The following is an 18612-nucleotide window of genomic DNA, read 5'->3' as shown; positions in this document are numbered from 1 at the left end:
AATACTTGAGTGTTTGTGGGTAGAGGTGTGTGGAGAGTTTGTTTACCATCAAAAATCTCTAGCACATCAAACTCCCTCTCTGTGTGGAAACTCTCAAAGGTTATGGTAACATTGTATCCTTTTTCCACATTAATGCTCCAGGAACACATCTGGAGGTTCGGGTAGCTCTCCGGCCACCCTGGGCTCAGGATCACACCCGAGGAGTCGTATCGCACATCGTGAGCGGGGCATTGAACTGAAAGTGGGGACAATTAGTGAAGAAGTGTTAGGTGAGAACACACTTTTACCTAGAAAGCTGTAAAAATCAGCCGCTAGAAATGTTTGAATTCTCACCTTGGCATGTAGGAGAAGGGGCATCCATCTGCAGTCTCTCTCCCAAGCGACAAGTTAGAATTTCGTTGCCAACCAATGAGAAACCAGGATGGCATCGATATCTGATGATGTCACCTGAAAAACAAACAAAAAATAAATAAATCAATTTGAGGAAAGTTGGATTTTTTCATTAATACACAATCAGGAATGTGTAAAATTGTGCAAATTTTAGAACTTGATTATGCTAATCCAAAAATGACCAGAATCATAAAAAGACATTATAGCTGTAGAAATGTAAAACTATTAAAAAATATCTATATAAACTACATATCGGCAGAAAACAAACACCATATTTTGGAAAGTACTCGGATAGTTAAGCAGAAATGGCACAACTGAATGAAAGTAGTTCAACCCCCCAGGTTTATTTATACCATATATGAACACACTTTTCAAATTTAGAATCCATGAAATTTGAAAAGTGCATTAATTCACATGGTGACACGCTAATTTCCATCAGAGAGCACTGGTGATGACATGTGACATGCACAGGGGTGGATGTTTCGACAGATTCACCCAGAGGCTGGAATGTTAAATCTGAAAAAGATTATGAATGTAGAAAAAGTCTGACGACCACAGCTCATACTAAAAGTGCCTTAATTAGTATATAAAATATTAAAACAGCCAATTAGGAGACAAATGGGAGTATTTGGCAAAAATGTTTAATTACCGTACAATATTCTTTACCAGAGTTTCTTTTTCCATATTTACAAAAAGTAAACTCTTAGGAGTTTCTGACAACAAAATATTTTTTATGTATCTGACATCCAGGTTAATGCTTTTCCTGCCCATCTTGTCAGTATAGGTGGACCATCAATTGTTTTTAGCAGCTGTGCCACTTCCTTTCTACTTTTGAAGAACAAATCAAACAGTGATCCATGAGATGCTTACAGCGTAGGACATTGTTAATAAGTCAGTACTGCGTTAAACGTCTCCATGACTTTATCCGTGACCTGTCTGGCTTGGGATTAAAGTGACTATAAAAAAAATAAAACTGTACAGAAGTTTTTTTTGTATGAAAACCCAATACAATGATGAAGTCTGTGGTTGTTACTTGACAATGTCTGAAAAAAAGGTTTAAGGGATTAATTATAGTTTTGCAAGGCCCTGTACCCAACTAGGGGAATTAAACTTTTTTCCCCTGCACGTTACACAATTCGTACGGAGAACTAGGATAACTGGAAAGTTATAACTTTCTAGTTTGCATCCAGTGTCAAATTGACCCATCCAGAGACTTGACAAGTAGACAGACAGCTCACCTATCTCCAACTCGCCATCCTCCATCAGCATGTCAGCATTTGGTACTTCTGGGGGAGGCTGGCATACTCTTAATTGGTAGGCTTGGGGCACAGACAAAGCACAGGTGAGAAAAGAGAACAAAGAGAGAAAGACTTTGTAAGAAATATGAGAAATATTAGAAATATCCAAGATTAATTTTAAATATAGATATATATAGTGGAATATATATATTATATATAGTGGAAACATATAGAAAGCTGTGACGTGATAACCCAAAACAACCAGTTTTAATTTTAATCATGGCAGCAACAGTTTAACTTCACTTTTTGGGTTCGGGTGGTTAGGTCAGCAAAGCACAGAATCAAAAACAGAGCAACCTCACAGATACCGCACTGCCTTGACTCATAAAAAGAAACTAACTTCACAGCCAGTGAGCTGAAGGCTGTAATCAATATTACTGCATGAGTGTAGATCACTCACTAACAGAGGCACAGGGTGAAAATACAGACGGACAGACAGACAAGACTGGAGAAGAGGCAGATGAGAGAGGGCTGAGGGCTGTAAGTCAGGATGAAATTGACTATGAAAATGAGACCTGCCAATAGTCTCTGCTGCCCTCATGCATATCAAAGCCTAGTGGTTTGCGTGTGTGTGTGTGCGTGTCACTACATCTGAATGTGTGCACGGGGAAAGGATCACTGTAAGCAGTCATTGATCTCAGTAAGCCTTAAGACCATTTTTTTAGCAACCTTTGCATTCAAGTCACATCTGCTCATATCCATGACAACATCATCTACCACTCTGCGGGCTCTAGCGTCTGTATGGGAGAGCTGGCATTCACAATCCTGACCCAAAGATAAATAAACAGAAGGACAACAACAAATATAAACATCCCCAGCAGTAATTCAATGCGTCTTTCGGGGGTTTATTTGGCATTTCAAACCGAATTTGCACTTTTGCAGCTCCCTCAGATGCAAAGAGTGACATTCTGAATTTCGGTCAGGTCACTGAAGGAAGCAGAAGAAGAATAGGGGAAATACTTTTTCTTATTGTGACAAGCTTCTTCCACAATTTATGCAGTCCACTCAGAACCAGAGATGGCGTACTGTTCAATTATTTTTTGGACAATAATGTCGCCTAGCATGAAATCATGGAGAATCACATCCTTCTCTTGAAATTTTCTCCTCATCGCCGTCCAAGATAATAAAAAACAAACTACTATCTATCTAATTGGAATAGGGCCTTTGCAAGTGTGACAGCTGCCTCAAGAATTCAATAACGGCATGTGTACCATTAGAGTGGGAGGAAGTCTGCTTAAACACAACCTGAGATTCTCTCAGAGACAAAGAGCAAAACAGGGTCAGGGGGATACAGGTACAAGCTTTTCTTTGCTGGGAAGTTTAGTCTGAGACCGAGTGAATGTTTGGGAAGCTTGAGGAGAGAATGAGATGAAAATATTAACCAAGAATGATTATACGCAATGCTATCAAGTGAAATCATAAGCACGACACGCTCTGCTGAAAATCCAGCTTCGATGAAATGTGATGGTTCATTAAAAAAAAATCATCGGCAGCTTGATGACGACCCATCAGGATGCCTGAACGGAGCAGATGAAGTTCTTGAAATTTGAACATCTCCACCCTAAAACAGCCCATCATCCTTCGGCTCAAATAGGAGCATGATGTTATATAAAGATACTGTGAAACGCATTTTCATAACAGGGAGAAGATTATTTCATCCGTAAAATTACATTTTACTGTTTTCCAAAGACTTTTGCTTTTTGTGACCTTGTTTTATCTAATTTCTCTTTGCAAAAACTCTGTCATGAGGCCCAAAGTTACTGATACCTACGGCAGATTTACATTTAAAGTAATCTTTAAACATTAACATTTTTTTTTCAGAATGTAAGTTTTATTAATGTTTTGGCAGATCCAGTCTGAGTTTTAACCTAAATATGATAGTTAATCTATGGAGAGAAGCAAAGTTTAGGGTAAAGGCATTCCAATTTCACAGATGGGGAAGTCATCACCAAAGATAAATTATCAACATACCAAACATCCAAAATTCTATGGATATTTTAGTTCTTAGATGCATTTAACTCATTTTAGCAGACTTAACATAGATTAGCTTTTTTAATTAAGTGGATTCCGTTAAAGAGGATAATTGATGCTATCCTATTTTTATTAGAGAGAAAACCTTTTATAGTATGAAAGAACAACATTACTACTTATTCTCATACCCTAATTTGTACACATTTTCTAAACATTAAGTTTAAACGAATACATAACTTTATTTACATGGACAATTTTCAATTTTAATACAGATGATCATATAACTTTCCCTGTCTTCATGAATTCCAAAGGGAAATGAAATGCTGTCGGGACTCATATTTTCCAAGTTTCTTCAAAGATTCATCCTAAACCATGATGATTGTGGGCAGGAAATACTTCCTGTATGAGTCTATTTTACAGCAGCTCTGACGAAACCTCCGACCGAAGAACCTCTGTTGTCGCATGATGGTCTTAAGATGACAATGCTCAAAGTTGTCTGCACGTAAATATTGTTTTAATTTTTAACAAACACTGGTTCTTCTACATGGACATTTTTTTTCTTATTATGTGTGTCAGTGTTACTATTTTAAAAATGACAAATAAACCGAAGCTACCCAAGTGACACCTTGTACTCCAGCTAAAATAAAAACAAAACAAAGCAATCCCTATTCATTACATTATTGGTTGGAAGGGCTGTGAAATGGACTTTGATCAAGTTGTGAAATGCTCCTGAGGTGAACCGAATTCAATATCTAATTATTCAAGGCACTAGGGTTGGGCAAGACCTTAATGAAGATGAAGTTAAACACAGTTCAGCACAATGAGAAACCAATCAGTCTCATAATTGCAGCTACATCTAATAACAGCATTATGGTTTCATTACCGTACTCCAGGAGAAAAAAGATAACAGCAAACAAACCCCCCCCCCAAAAAAAAAACTGTTAATGAGAGCGACACCTGAAACTGAGCGCACCGATTTAAATGTCATGTTCTACTTCCACTGTACACCAGCACACTAAATATCATCTCTAGCTCTGATCAAGCCGTACGTCTTACCATGGTAGCTTAAGACAAAGAAGCCTGACCCAGAGAAGTCAGAGTGGAATTTAATGAGGATGATGTTGGAAGTTGAGTAGACAGACTCCAAAGCGGTATTCCCACTGAACTGGCCTATCTGAGGGGATGATTGGTCTGGACCATCCCTGTGGAGAAACAAAGAAAGATTTCTTCAAATGTACAAAAAAAAAAAAAAAAAAAACACTAGAGAAAAAGAAAGAGTGAAACACAAGAAAGCCTTAAAATTACTGTTTTTAATATATTGATATAGGACAATGGGGTGGAAAAGTCTGCCTCCGAGTTCCTGCAGATATTCTTGACTGTTGCATGGCTATTTGTGATCAAGAGATGGGTATCTTGAGGCTAGAATCAAACATAAAGCAGACTTGGCGATATTTATAATACATAACTGGAGCCGCTCCACTGACTGCAAATGGAGACGGACATTTTTGTGGCAAAGTGATTTTCCACAAAGTCATTGCAGTTGGAAATGATCCAATCTTCCTTCTCAAAACATTCCAAACTGCAATGTCTCCAGGCTCACTGGTAAAACAAAATAATAATAATAAAAAAAAAGAATATATACTTGCAGAAGAAAAAGTTGTGATAACACAGTTCAAAAAACTGTGGCTTTTCTTGCTGTATTGAACTAGAGTATTGACTGAACTGCTGTCAGGTCAAAAGAATAATAAATGTGAGTCCTGGTGTGGGCTTGGATTTACGTGGCTTAGCCTTTGTATAATGTTTTCTATCAGCTGGAGGGTCGGCTTTTGCATATGACACTTTGAGCTCATTTCACCTATTGAATGTGTCACCTCGTGTTGTACTCAACACTAGATTTGCTATCTGTGACTAAAAAGAAACATTTTCACCATACAGATGTGGCAGAAGAAAAGTAAAACCTCCTTTCATTGTAAGCTTTTATGTATCAGGAGTTAAAAAAAACATCTGATCTTTACCCGGTCCTGAAATGTTTGAAATCTAGTTCACGAAAAACAACATGCTCCACACTGTCAATATGTAATAAACAAAACTGCCGGCAAAATCGAAAAGATGTGTAAAAACATTATAAGTGTGACTCATAATTCAATAGGTTGAATTTCATCCTTAGCGGCAGCTTGAAGTTGTTGCTTTCTATGGTTTCACATTATTGTGGGGAGATGGCAGCATCTCCTCACTGCACTGAGGTTTGCAGGCATGCTTTTAAGCACATCTGTCTTGAAGAGCAACTGGAGTATTTCCAGTAGTTTGAGGCGCCAACGTTGACTTGGCAATTGGAACATCTTTTTATTTTTGTCTTTTTTTGTTGGAGATTTGCATCCATTTTTGGGATCATTGTCTTGTTTTACAGACCAAGAATTAGTTCATTCAGATAGCCACAAATCTGTATGGAAAACATTAAAAGACAATGAAAACGGGGAAATTTGTGGTCAATGAAAGCGCAAGGGCCCCAGGTCCAGTAGTGATTGCTTCGCAGTTGGAATTGGGTGTTATTGCTGGTGTTTTGTTTATCCCAAAGAGACTAAAGAGCAAATCAAGAAATTGCTGGTAGGCCAATTTATTACTTCTAACTTGGGGATAACTTGGGGATGCCTTGAGATCCTCCAGAATGAGCTGGAGAGAGTCACTGGGTTTCCCTGTTGATCCTTGACCCCCCAAAGTCTTGAATAGGCTGAAGATATTGCTGCTATATTTTAAAAAGAAAGAAGGGTATACAATTTTTTTAGACACATTTCTCTTTTGGCAATATTTTTGTGTTACATAGAAAAAAAGAAAAAAGACAGGATGGAGCCTGCAGTGCAGAGTGTTGAACTGTAAAGTCCGGGAATAAGAAGAGGATGTACTTACATTTTGCCAATACTACAACCTCTAATGAGTTTGAGGTGCTAAGTGACTCTCTGGTTGAATGAGGCATATAAGAGTTTTTTTCGCACATTGCTTCCCTACAATGTTTTCGGTTCCTAACAGTTATTAGTACACCCACATAACATATATAGTGAAAGGTTCTTGTTAACATCTGATGTTTCTGACACATCTCGCAATGACATCCTGTAGTACGTCTCCCAGTATGAGACCAATTAGCAGACTCGGAGACTGTCAGGTCAGCTGGTGGTGGACTGAGGAGACCGCTGCGAAAATCACACCTTTATCGTTGACACTGTGCTCTCTGCAGAGAGCCAACATTAGGTCTCTGTGCCTGAGATTGTGAGTGTTTTTTTTCCTGTCTGTTCGTGCAGTTGCTGTCCTTTCTTCCATCCAGTTCACTCATTTGGCTACTTTTTTAGAAACATGCTGTGCACCCAATTCATGGAATTCGCACAATCCTCTGCAGGTGGGCGACTCACGGTTCAGCAGAACCTTTGGTGTTTGGTGTGGAGGAAAAACGGGAAAGAAAATGGTCCTGAGCTAAACCTAATGATTCCATGAAGCAAACAAACTTATATCTATTTGCTAAAAACAAGGTACTTAGGTGTGGTACTGTATTTGCAATAGAAACAGTGGAAAAATGTTGTGCTAGTACAGATTTTATAGTAAACCAAAGTAACCGAAGCAACTGAGAAAGTCTGCATCTGAAAAACAAAACCTTCAAACTCAAGACTGTTTTTGATACTAAATGGATTTTAGAAATTAAAGTGATACGTCAATTGTTGGAACTCTTTAGTTTTTGTTCTTGAGAATAAAATACAGTCCTTAGGCAAAAAATGTTTCTGAATGTCAAACTAATAAGCATTAGATCATTTTATATAGTTTTTCATTGGGCTTATACAATTGGTTTTGAGACTTCCTTGTTCCTTTCAATCTCTTTAGATTAATAAACTGCCTTTCATGGACTAGCGGCCTGTACAGGGTGCACCTCTCTCTTGCTCGCTGAACATAGCCTTGCAAAGATAAGTGTGTCTTGAAAATGGATGGAAGTATCAAACCTTCAATGACATAGCAAACCTTCACAAAAAATGAGTGCAATTTTTTAAGTACGGTAATCTTTGGAGATTTTTACCATGCTAACAAAACTATAAAAAATTACATCTTCTTTCAGATAATTTGACTCTATATGAATGGGATATTCCATGTTTTTTTCCCCCCCATTTCGAAGAAACTACTAAGAATTTCCTTTGCCCACGGAACAAAATAAAAGTGAAGCATATGGTTTAAATTTTTGTATTAAAACTCTTAAGGGTGCCAATAATACCAGCAAAGGATTTTTATGTGATTCTTTTCTTTTTACCTCATTGCGTTTCCATCAAATCTGCAGTGTGAGATAAATTTGTTTTCTGTTTTTTTTTAACACCTTTTAAAGGGTGCCAAGAAAATTTGTGGATATTGAATCCACAAATTCGGTACATAGAGATTGTACCAGATTTCTATGTGATTTGGTACGATAATATTTGTTATTGTTTGAATTTCAGATTTGGTTTCTATGTCTTTAATATACTTACTCAGATAGTGTTTTTACCGATATTACCTTAGTTGTGTTTATTACAGAGAAAAAACAAATGTCCCCCTTTGCTTTCTCCGAAGTTGGACCAAAGTGCTGACTTTTAGTAAAAACCGTTTGGAAAAGCTCAGACAATGATGTCAAGACTTAGAAAACTTCCAATTGATTCACAACACCAGAACTTAATCAAACCAAAATGGTGAATGCATTTCAAGGCAACACCCCAAACTGCAATGTTTCAGCTTCAGCCTTTCATCAGCAGATAGCCAGGCCCCACTCTAGCCTAAAACCATTTAAACACTTGCATTGACAAAATGTCTTCTGTTTCCAATAAAACCACCCTTTAAGAAGAATAATTAAGAAAGAAGTAAAAGGGTGGCAAGCAATAGGAGAAAGATGGGACATTGTTCCGCATACAAAACTGACAGAGCTAAGAGATAGTGTCAAATAAAGAAGTCAAGATTTATGGCCCTGAGACAGGTAACTCAGGCCATGGAGGAATTATGTTTGGTCCCCTTATTTTTCAGGAAAGATGTCTGCAGTCATAGTAACCCTTATAGTCACTTGGCAACCTATTTACAAAGAAAAAATATCCATGCAAAGAAAGTTTAGACAATTAAACAATAGGTCAGTCGGATAAACAGAAAGTCTCTTTCAGACTAAACTGTTGCGTAAAAACGGGGAAAAGAGCTGCATATAATGAAAGCACAGCAAGAGGAGTAACTGTCTCATTAAAATACCCAAAACAGCACCTACCAGACAGTGATGTAGTCATAGATGGGTTCTGTGCTCAGAACGGTGAAGTTGATATAAATTCCATGTCCAGGAGGAACTCTGACACTCCACACACAGTCCTGGAAGTTTGGATATTCTTCCGGGTGTCCAGGAGAGTAAATGGTTCCATTTAGTGAGGTAATGTTACCACCGCACAAGGCTGGGAGAAAGAGTTATGGTTGATTATTTATTTTATGTTTCAGCACAGTGAAGCTGAATCAATCATCTCTCTAGATAAGAGAGCATTTGTTTAGCATTACTGTATCTACCACAGGGTTTGTTAATTATTTATTCAGTTGATTTATTTTGTCAGCTGTGTAGCTCATAGGTTCAGTTGAAGAGTCGTACATAATATACTATTCCTATAAAAAAAGTAATTTTTCTTAATTAAACCTCTAAATTGTGAAAAACCTGCATTATGTTAAAGTCACATCATTGCATAAAAACAAAAAAATGTTTTAATCTTTTCAGCTTTTATTTAAGCTAAGAAAAATAAAAATCTGTCTTATTCACATTTCTTGAACATTTTCATTTTGTCACTATAGCACCACATAGATGTATGTCATCTGGATTTTATGTGATGGTGTCAAAAATGTATCATTTTAAGTGATACGTCACTTAAAATGATACATTTCATGGCTTCAAAAATATAAAATTTTTGATATTTTTCAGCCTTTTTTGCAATGGGAATCTAAAAAGTGTTGTGTGAACTGGAATTAAACTTCCTCTGAGTTTTTCCTTTCTCAAAAGACCTTTTGCTGCAATTATAGGTGCTAGTTTGCACATGTAATTTCTAACAATTCTTTTTGGAAAAATACCTTTTTAACTTTCCAACCTTTTTAACAAACTATTCCATGCATTGTTTATGAGTAACTGCAACTCCAAATGTATCACCTAAAATCACATGCCTCACAAGGAGAACATTAAATGGAGTTACTCAGGATCATGACATTGCACATATTGATATTACAATTATGAATATAATTTAAAATATTGTGCTGTGTCAAGCTAAACTAAAATTGAGTATATATATATATAATATATTTTAGATCAAATATATTCATGTGTTAGAGTGGCCTGCTCAACATCCAGATTTAACTATAATTGAGATTCTGCTGCCAGACATTAAAGTTATTGCATGATTTACCTTTCACTTCTCAAATATGTGCTACGTTGTGCTGGTTCATAAAATAAAATCCCAGCAACATAGAATAAGGTTTATGATTGTAATGTGACAAAGTGCATCTCAAGATGCAAAAACTACTGTTTAAACGAGGAGCAGTGCCAATAAAGGAAAAAGTGAGTGAATTCCCCTCACAACATCACACTAAAGAATTTCACCTCTGGCAAATCTTGTAACACCTTTTGGCCCAAAGTTCACCCTGAAAAAAAAAAGGTAACAGGTACAGAGATGACCTGTGCAGTCAATTACCTTCACACCGTGGTAAAGGGTGGTTCCAGTTCCTGCTTATTCCGTGTAAACACGTTAGAGAGGCTTCTCCGATCAGAGAATACCCAGGCAGACATTCGAAGGACACCGTCATCCCTACGCTGAAATCTGTGCCAATTACGATGCCGTTTCGAAAAGGCCGTGGGTCAGGACAGCTCTGAAGCTGGTAGGCTGGAGAGACGATAATGGAAATACATGCTGGTTGGTAAAACGCTGTTATTTGGACAAAGAGCAGGAAAATAACATGTCTTTATTTCCTAGAAAAGGCTGTAACATGTGAGGAACAGTTAGCTGAGATGTGGTTATCAAAAATATAAATGTCAATAAACACAACTGAACACCTTTTCTGCTCGCGTTAACACCTATTCAAAGCTTACCACTCGCATCACAAAAAAAAACTGATTAGGTGAAAATGTTGTTTTGTCTATTTGGGTCTTAAAAATGATTAATCTAAACCCTTTCTCTTCAAAGCTGCTCATTACTGAACCATAAAAAAGACAAACAAATGTATCTTGACTGTCTAAATCTTTCTAAATGAAGCTGAAATATAAATTGCTACACACTATATGAAAGAGCGATTTCACTCTTTCATGCACTTTGCAGCAGTATGATACAAAATTTATTAAAATATTCCAAAATAATCCTTCTACTTTATCCACATCTAAATTTAGCAACCTTTTAAATATTTCCCTTGTCAAGTTTTTAAATCTGGGTTGCCACAGTTGTCTGTGTATACAGTACTTTTTTTTAAATAAGTATATGAAGTTTTAAGAGGACTAGGTTTTACTTATATGCCTGTTTTAAGCTCTGGTAGTGGAGCTGTCAACAGATAAAAGGCATTATTCATTAGCATCTGTAATTTTCATATTAAGAAAATTAGGTCAAACAAATTTAGGCTGCCTAAAGGATTTGTCATAATAAATATAATATTCTAAAGCCAGATGGCATACATTTTAAACTTTCTGAAATGGATCCAAATGAAGAACCTGTTTGCACCTGGCAACCATTTTCTTGCAGCATTCCCCCCCAAAATAGCTACTTTTAACTCTAAGAGTTTTGTTTTCGAAGAGGCCTGGTGAATGAAGCCACGGCTGGTCAGATGGCTGCTTCTGTTGTCTCTGCTCTGAAAACGACCACTGTAAACAGAGCATTGGAAAGGAACTTCCAGAATCAACATTTACCTTGATATGCGATGTGGAACCCTGGTTTGTTTTGTGAGTAGTCGCTGTGGAAAAAAAAGGTGGTTTGGTGGGTGGTGCTGAACAAGGGCTTAGGAATAACTGGACCGCTGAACCGGTCAATCACAGAACCCGTCTCCAGCGTTCCACTACGGATCTCTAGGTAATCATGGATTGCTTCGGTGGAGAAGTTTAAAAACTGGAGATGAATACCTGAGTAGAGACGATAGACAGAAAGTCACAAGCATTTGTGAGAATCAGTCAATAAATTACACTTACATAAAAGGACAATCAAGCATAAGTCGGTGCTTTCTTATGCTTAAACACATCGAATGATGATTCTTACCAAAGCCAACAGGTAAGTTAACACTCCAGGTGCAGTCCAATCCACTGGGATAGTTACCAGGATAACCTGGACTCAGAATCACCCCACTGACATCCTTCATAGAGCCACCACACTGGGCTGTGTGAAAAAAACCACAAACAACTCATAATTAAAGTATGCAGGACTGCCAAGTTTGACGCACTTCAGCGACACAGATTGCCTCTCTTTCTCACCACGTCCAGACAAATCTCCAATCTTGGTTTCCACAGTGCTACCTGTGATTGCTCACTCTAAACACATCCAGGCCCCCCGACTTCCCAAACTGATTTAAACACAAAACCTCCATGGTGAGATTGTGACAGTTCATCATGACGAGGGTGCGCCCTGGAAGCAGCACTGTAAAATTATAAATTACCATGATGTGTGGCATCGTCCTCCAGTATTATGTGGAGGACTGGCCATGCTGGCATTACGCCAATCCAAAGATGCCCACAATTGGCTGGTAATGTATTGTTTGTGGCCCTTTGGAACGCCGTGATGTGCTGTCACTGATGTTGCTGCAATAAAAAAGATCTCACCAAGTGGCTGACATGAACAATCCACAATCTATGCAGAAAAATGAAAAAAAATAAATAAATAATGTGATGAAAATGTAAAGATGTGACATTTTCACTGTGGATATTCAAGAGAAAAGTAGGAAAAGTACATTGGATGCACGGTAAAAAATTAGAAAACAATGTTGTTTAAAAAATGAAAAAAATAAATAAATAAATGCCTTAAAGATAGGTCTTTAGCCTTCTCCCAGAAAAAAAAAAGATAATAATAATTCATTTATAGATACACAGTGGACCATTTTATTGTCAAAAATATTTTTTTGTATATTTCACACCCACCCACATTAAGATTTTCTTTTATTCTTGCCAAGAGGTAATGTTGTGGAAGACTTGCACAACATAATGAAGAAAAACATCTTTCATAAATCATAAGAGACTGTTAAAAGACAATAGAGATATCAAAACACCTTCCAAAAAATTATTAGAAAGATCTAAAACAAAAAACACTGTGGCACATTTACATATTCAAATTAAAATTTCAAAAATACTTCCTTTATCCCAATGGGAAATTACAAAGACTTGATACAGTGTTTGGCTTGTATTATCCGAGGCAATTTCACAGTAATTCTCATGTGATGAGACATGTGAAGCATGTGCACCTATGAACCCTTCATGTTTTCTTTGCTGTCACAAAATGTTGGTTCACATGATGCACTATCCGATCAAGCACAATGATTGGGTAAGGGAGCCGTGGTTAAACACAGAATGCTTCAAGAGATTTTCAGATGTTCAGAGTTTTTGATTATGTCTTGATGTTTATTTTTGCTCTAGCTATTGTTTTGTGATTTAAATTTAATTATTCTCTGTGTTGTTGTGCACCATGCTTTCAAAAAGTGGTGGAGGTTTGCGAGGGAAGAGGTGTGGTAGGGTGAAATAGGGGTAAGCATTCTAGTTCTATTCTGTCCAAATCTTATGTTTGCTATTTTATAAACACATGTCTATTTTCTTTTATTGATGACCATTTAAATGTAATTATCAGGATAAGTGTAGCATTCTGTGTCTTAGCTAAACACTTATTAAACAGGTCTACACCAAAGAAAGGAATGTGCTTAGGATTGGTTTCTCCAAAACTGACTTGATGTGTTGGTGTATTCTGCATGTTTATGGCTTAGCATCAATTCAAAAGTACTCAGAAGCACAAAAAGCCTGTCCAAACATCTAATTTTCTTTTATTTCTTGAGAATCAGAGAAAGCAGTGGAGACAGCTCGCATAATCCCCGTAGTTCTGCGGTTTGGTTTGCATATCTATAGGGTGCATCATCATATGAATGCTTGTGCGTTTCAGGGTGTGCATCAACAAAGTGTAGGAGGACACGTACCGATACACAGAGGTACAGGGTAGTTCCATCTTCTAACAGGTCCAGGCATACAGGTAATATGTGCATTTCCCTGGAAATGTAAACGCAACCATATTTTGTTAACATTAAACAATTACAAAATCAGCACACAAACTTCACGTACTTTAATGGTACATTCTTCTCTGTTTAACAATTGTGCATTCACATAACAAGGCATCTGCAGAATACTGGAACTGGGGGTGTGTAGATCTTATTAAGCGTGAGACACACAAACCTCCAGTAGAACTCTACATCATACTGCATAGAAATTGGGAAGACCACACCAGAGACATTCATAATTCAGGAGTTGTGTAAACCACACCAGACGTGTGTGTTTAGCAAACGAAGGGAAATCACACGAGAGAAGGCTTTCCTTTTGATTCAGTTCAGATAGTTTTAGCTTTGCGGTGCCAGGGGATGAACTAAATGAATGGCGGCACATCAGAAAAACTGAGCAGACTTTAATCATTTCACCTACATGTTTTGTATTTGGTTTGAACTGATATGTAATAAAAATACACATGCCGTGTGTTGGCTTGCTATGACTAAGCTGACTTTGTTGATATGTAGAAATTCTTTGCAAGTAAAATCTATACAAATAAACACATTTATATAGTTTTCTTTTTTTCACCTGAAGAGAGTATCCTTGTTCACATGAAAACTGTACAACATCCCCAACCATGAATCTGTCTCCTTGTCTGATTCCATAGTTTGGTGTCTGGGGCTCTGGACATGATTCCAAACCAATAGCTAAACAAAGACACAGACAAGGTTATAAAAGTTTCAGTGAGCATACAAAAGGGAAAATAAAAAAGACAAACACCCTAGCATCGTTTTTGGCAACAATGTTTCTAAAGTAGATACAGATATGAAGAAACACACCAAATGTTGGTAGCCAACCCAACTCAATTCACATATGAAAAGGAATAGGCTACATCACAAATTGTACCATACATCTTGTTTTGAACAGTGAGTAGTTGAAGGGATAAGAACTAAATACGTGAACAAAATTAGGAGCGAAAATACAGAAATATGTCTCTTTTGTTCAATAAATTGATGGCATTAGTTATGGATTTATTTCTAAATTTCTGATGGCTATTGTCCAAAACAGTCCAAGACCCAAGAGTCCCTTGTAGAGGCCATTATAACAGCGTGATATTACAAGTTATAGGGGTTTTTTTCCACTTAAATATTAGGTAATGTACTCGGTCTCAATGAGCTTTATGGAAGCTCACTGCACAGGACTCCACTACTGAAAAGTAATCATGCTAACTTGCTGCAGTACATTTAAAGAAGCTAATGATAAACTGGTCAGATGAGACCAAAATTGGACTTTTTACATGTCTTTACAAACAAACACCATGTTTGGAGGAGAAATGACACTCTGTAGAACCACAAAGCACCAAACAGCATGGCATTGCTTTTTTTTTATATATATAATGTGACTGGCAGACTATTTTAAATTTAATTTAAGGAAGAATAAATGGATAAATGTACCTGGGAACATTTAGTTAATGTGTGAAAATTGATTTTTTTTTTAGACAATGACCCAAATCACATAAGCCTAGTAAAAAAGGTTTTCCACACTAGAAGAAGGTTTCCCATTCTTATAAGGAAACAACCTACTTTGATCTAATTTAAAATCAAAGGAACTGCTGATCAGAGAGACTCCAGGACTTTCCAGGTTTGAAAACAGTTTGAAAGGATAGTCCAAGCTCATGCTGTTTCACTACTTCTCTCTTGTCACTCTACTTTATTTAATTTATGGACTAATTTGTGTTGATTTCTTTGTACTGTATGTGTGGATTAATTGGGTTGTTACAAACATCTGGTGTTAATTTCATTTTAATAGCCTTCCACAGAAATGTATTCATTTATGAAAAACACGTTGGAATGTTCAATAGTTACTCTCTCCACAGTACTTAAGCGGGATTTACTTCAAATAAAGCTGGATGCACATTTACCTGTATATTCCAGGTGAAATCCAGCAGCTGAGACGCTAATATCAGAGCTAAAGCTGAGATAGAGGTTGTTAGATGTGCTATTCAGGAGAGGGGGGATAGTTGTGCCTGAGAAAAGAGAGAGAAAGACAGGAAAAGAGGATGAGGATCAAATATTTTGAAAGCAAATGATCACATCTGAAGCCAAGGAAACAACAAAGGCCTTTCTAAACCCACATTTATTCTTAGAGAAAAGTTCTCAAAGGAAGGAGAAGGGAATTACTTTAATTTGAGGCATCTATTTTATTTGAAACCTCTTCTCAAATGTTGTCTTGACCTAGATAGACTGGCAAGGGAAAGTACAAAGTAAAGGGAAGAAATCTACTACACTGCCAAAGCCAAGACGGTCTCACACAATGACTTTGAATGAGATGATGCATTTAAATGTGGAGTCTATGCTTACTTTTTAACTACTTAGCAAAGGGAGTGTACTTTTTTTAGGAGGAAGATGAACCACTGCAGCTGCAATAAAGTATCTATCGACTCCAATATTGCTAAAAATGAGTTGTTCTTTGACATACAACAAGATTTCAGTTTAGTGCCAGCTGTGTTATCACAACGTATCTGCGTATCATCTGAATGAACACTGAATTAGGTCGCTGGATGTTACTGGCTGACAATGTCACTATTGTGAGTGGAATTAATAAGCAGGGCTTTTTATGATTGTACAGCCCTGCTGCTGCTTGGTTTTATGTTCCAGAGGAAGCCTCATTTATTATAGTGACATAAAAAAAAAATCATTATTAGTTATTATTCAGCTATTAATATTTTATAGCTTTATAATTAACTTCATTGATTTAACAGTGTCTGTTATTTGGAGATGTATGGCAGTATTAATTAGGAAGTGAATTTAAAATCAATATTGTTTTATCATGCCGACACATGAATTTACTTATTAATGATATTTTCATATGGAAATAGAATCAATGTGGTGTCAGTTCATTTCTCATCTCATAATCTTCCTTCCATTTTGTCACAGAGATGTCAAGCCCTGCTAAAGATTAATTGAATACAACAAGAGGATACCCAGGCGACTCCCCCTTCCCTAAAAGCAGGACCGCCATCCCCGCAAGAGAATGTGAATATGATTTGCTGCAGCAGCACAGCCGAGGCACTTTTGACTGTAGGCAGGCTGTTTGGATAGTCATACAAGCCAAACTAATGGCACATTAAAGTACAAGGCGCTCTTTCCGTAGTCTCTCAAGAGCAGTTTTTATTAAGTCAGGAATCCGAGGAGCAATGTAGCTTCTTTATGTAGGAGTGAAAAACCAAAATGAAGGTGAATGGTTTATAAAATTTGATCATTTGTTTATATTAGCAATTTAAATCACCTTCGTGTTTCATGAATAACTTCAGGGTTCCTTCACAGTGATTTATGCATTTTAGCATTCTGGATAGACATACCAAATTTAAAGTAGAGTGCGGAAAATTTGTTTGTATTCAAACTTTAATTACTATCCCGTCCTCCACAGCTTATATACATCCATCTATCCGTCCATCCATGAGAAACAACATCAACATCTTTATATCTTAAAATAGTAAGCGATTCTTAACCACAGTGTTGAAGCACTGGGGAAACAAAGGCATTCTGAAATAGAGGCGTTTTCCTTTAAATTCAGATATGACTGACATTTCAACTGTCCATTTTCTAAGTTCACTTAATTGTGATTCGGAATTAAAAACTGCAATCATTTTAATAATAAGCTATCATTTTAATAATTTACTCCAAAAATAGCATTATGGCTCAGAAAACGTAACAAACGCTGTTACATAGCTAAAAATAAACCTTGTGTTGTGTATGCATTTATCTCAATCACTAAATGGCAAATTGAAAAAATAAATTTCTAATTTTTGAAAATACGGTTTTGGATTTTGAATTATGATTTGGTTTAAGTGCACATGATCGTTTTCTTAGTGACAGAAGATTCTATAAAAGTATTTACCAGAGTAGCTGCCAAGTCTTGGTGCATGGTTGTCGGCACCATCGTAGAAGTCGAGCGAATCCCAGTTATGTTCAGTTGCAAAACTCACAACTTGTATCTGGACAGAAGGAAAAAAGAGCACTTGTTCTTGTTAACTGAGCTTTCAGTCTCTTAAGCAAAGGTGCGTTAATTCTCTTGTAAATGAATATAGTGCCATTAAATGATTTTATTCCTATTCTAATTAGAACCAAGGAGGGATATTTGAAAAGTCATGGGTAACGCAAAGTGAAAGGCTAAATCTGAGCTGTATGCCAGCATCCTCTAACTCCACTTTCAGAAGAGGCATCTTTGCCTTTGTGTTCGCCCGTGAGAGCCGTTTAGCTTACATGCAATCAGGCCTTATCTTTCATGATTAGATCCTATCTAGTTATCTCTGATGGCCCTTTTCTCAGAAACCATCCATCCATTCATCCCACTAATAATGTCCTATCTGCACTGAGATCCTGCCTGCTCAGCTTTTAAGCCAATGATAGATAGGTCAGCTGGGAAAGCAGCATGTGACAGAAACAACCTGTATTCCGGCCCCTTCTGGAACGGACACCTTCCACACGCAGTTCTGATTGTTGTCATATGGTTCTGGGTAGCCTGGAGACAAGATGGTTCCACGGCGAGAGGTCAATACGCCTCCACAGGGAACTGTGGAAGATGATGTAACAAGAGAGAGAAGGCAGGGAGAAAAGTAAAGCGGTTAAAACAACATTATAGGAAAGTGACTACAAAGAAGGAGTGTGGGGGTTTTGTAGAGAAGGAGACAAATAATAGTACATGTGTTTGGCTTGTTACTGCTCCTTTGCTTTAAAA

General features: G+C 37.1%; 1 protein-coding gene across 1 annotated transcript in view; it reads right to left on the bottom strand.

The window, feature by feature from the left end:
- LOC122844081 (CUB and sushi domain-containing protein 3-like) overlaps nt 1-18612 on the bottom strand; it is a 475440-nt gene that overhangs the window by 46261 nt on the left and 410567 nt on the right. Inside the window, exons 36-48 of the mRNA XM_044139260.1 lie at nt 18323-18447; nt 17773-17869; nt 15794-15898; nt 14461-14579; nt 13812-13881; nt 11900-12016; nt 11557-11766; nt 10358-10546; nt 8908-9085; nt 4716-4861; nt 1629-1709; nt 334-447; nt 47-235 (exon numbers count right to left, since the gene is read on the bottom strand). Of these exons, the coding sequence (XP_043995195.1) occupies nt 47-235; nt 334-447; nt 1629-1709; nt 4716-4861; nt 8908-9085; nt 10358-10546; nt 11557-11766; nt 11900-12016; nt 13812-13881; nt 14461-14579; nt 15794-15898; nt 17773-17869; nt 18323-18447 (1740 nt within the window). The remainder of the gene's footprint in view (nt 1-46; nt 236-333; nt 448-1628; nt 1710-4715; nt 4862-8907; nt 9086-10357; nt 10547-11556; nt 11767-11899; nt 12017-13811; nt 13882-14460; nt 14580-15793; nt 15899-17772; nt 17870-18322; nt 18448-18612) is intronic.

The sequence above is a fragment of the Gambusia affinis genome, linkage group LG14 (genome assembly GCF_019740435.1).
Source record: "Gambusia affinis linkage group LG14, SWU_Gaff_1.0, whole genome shotgun sequence".
Lineage (NCBI taxonomy): Eukaryota > Metazoa > Chordata > Actinopteri > Cyprinodontiformes > Poeciliidae > Gambusia > Gambusia affinis.
The sequence above is the reverse complement of the archived record's forward strand: the minus strand, read 5'-3'. Positions and strand labels throughout refer to the sequence as shown.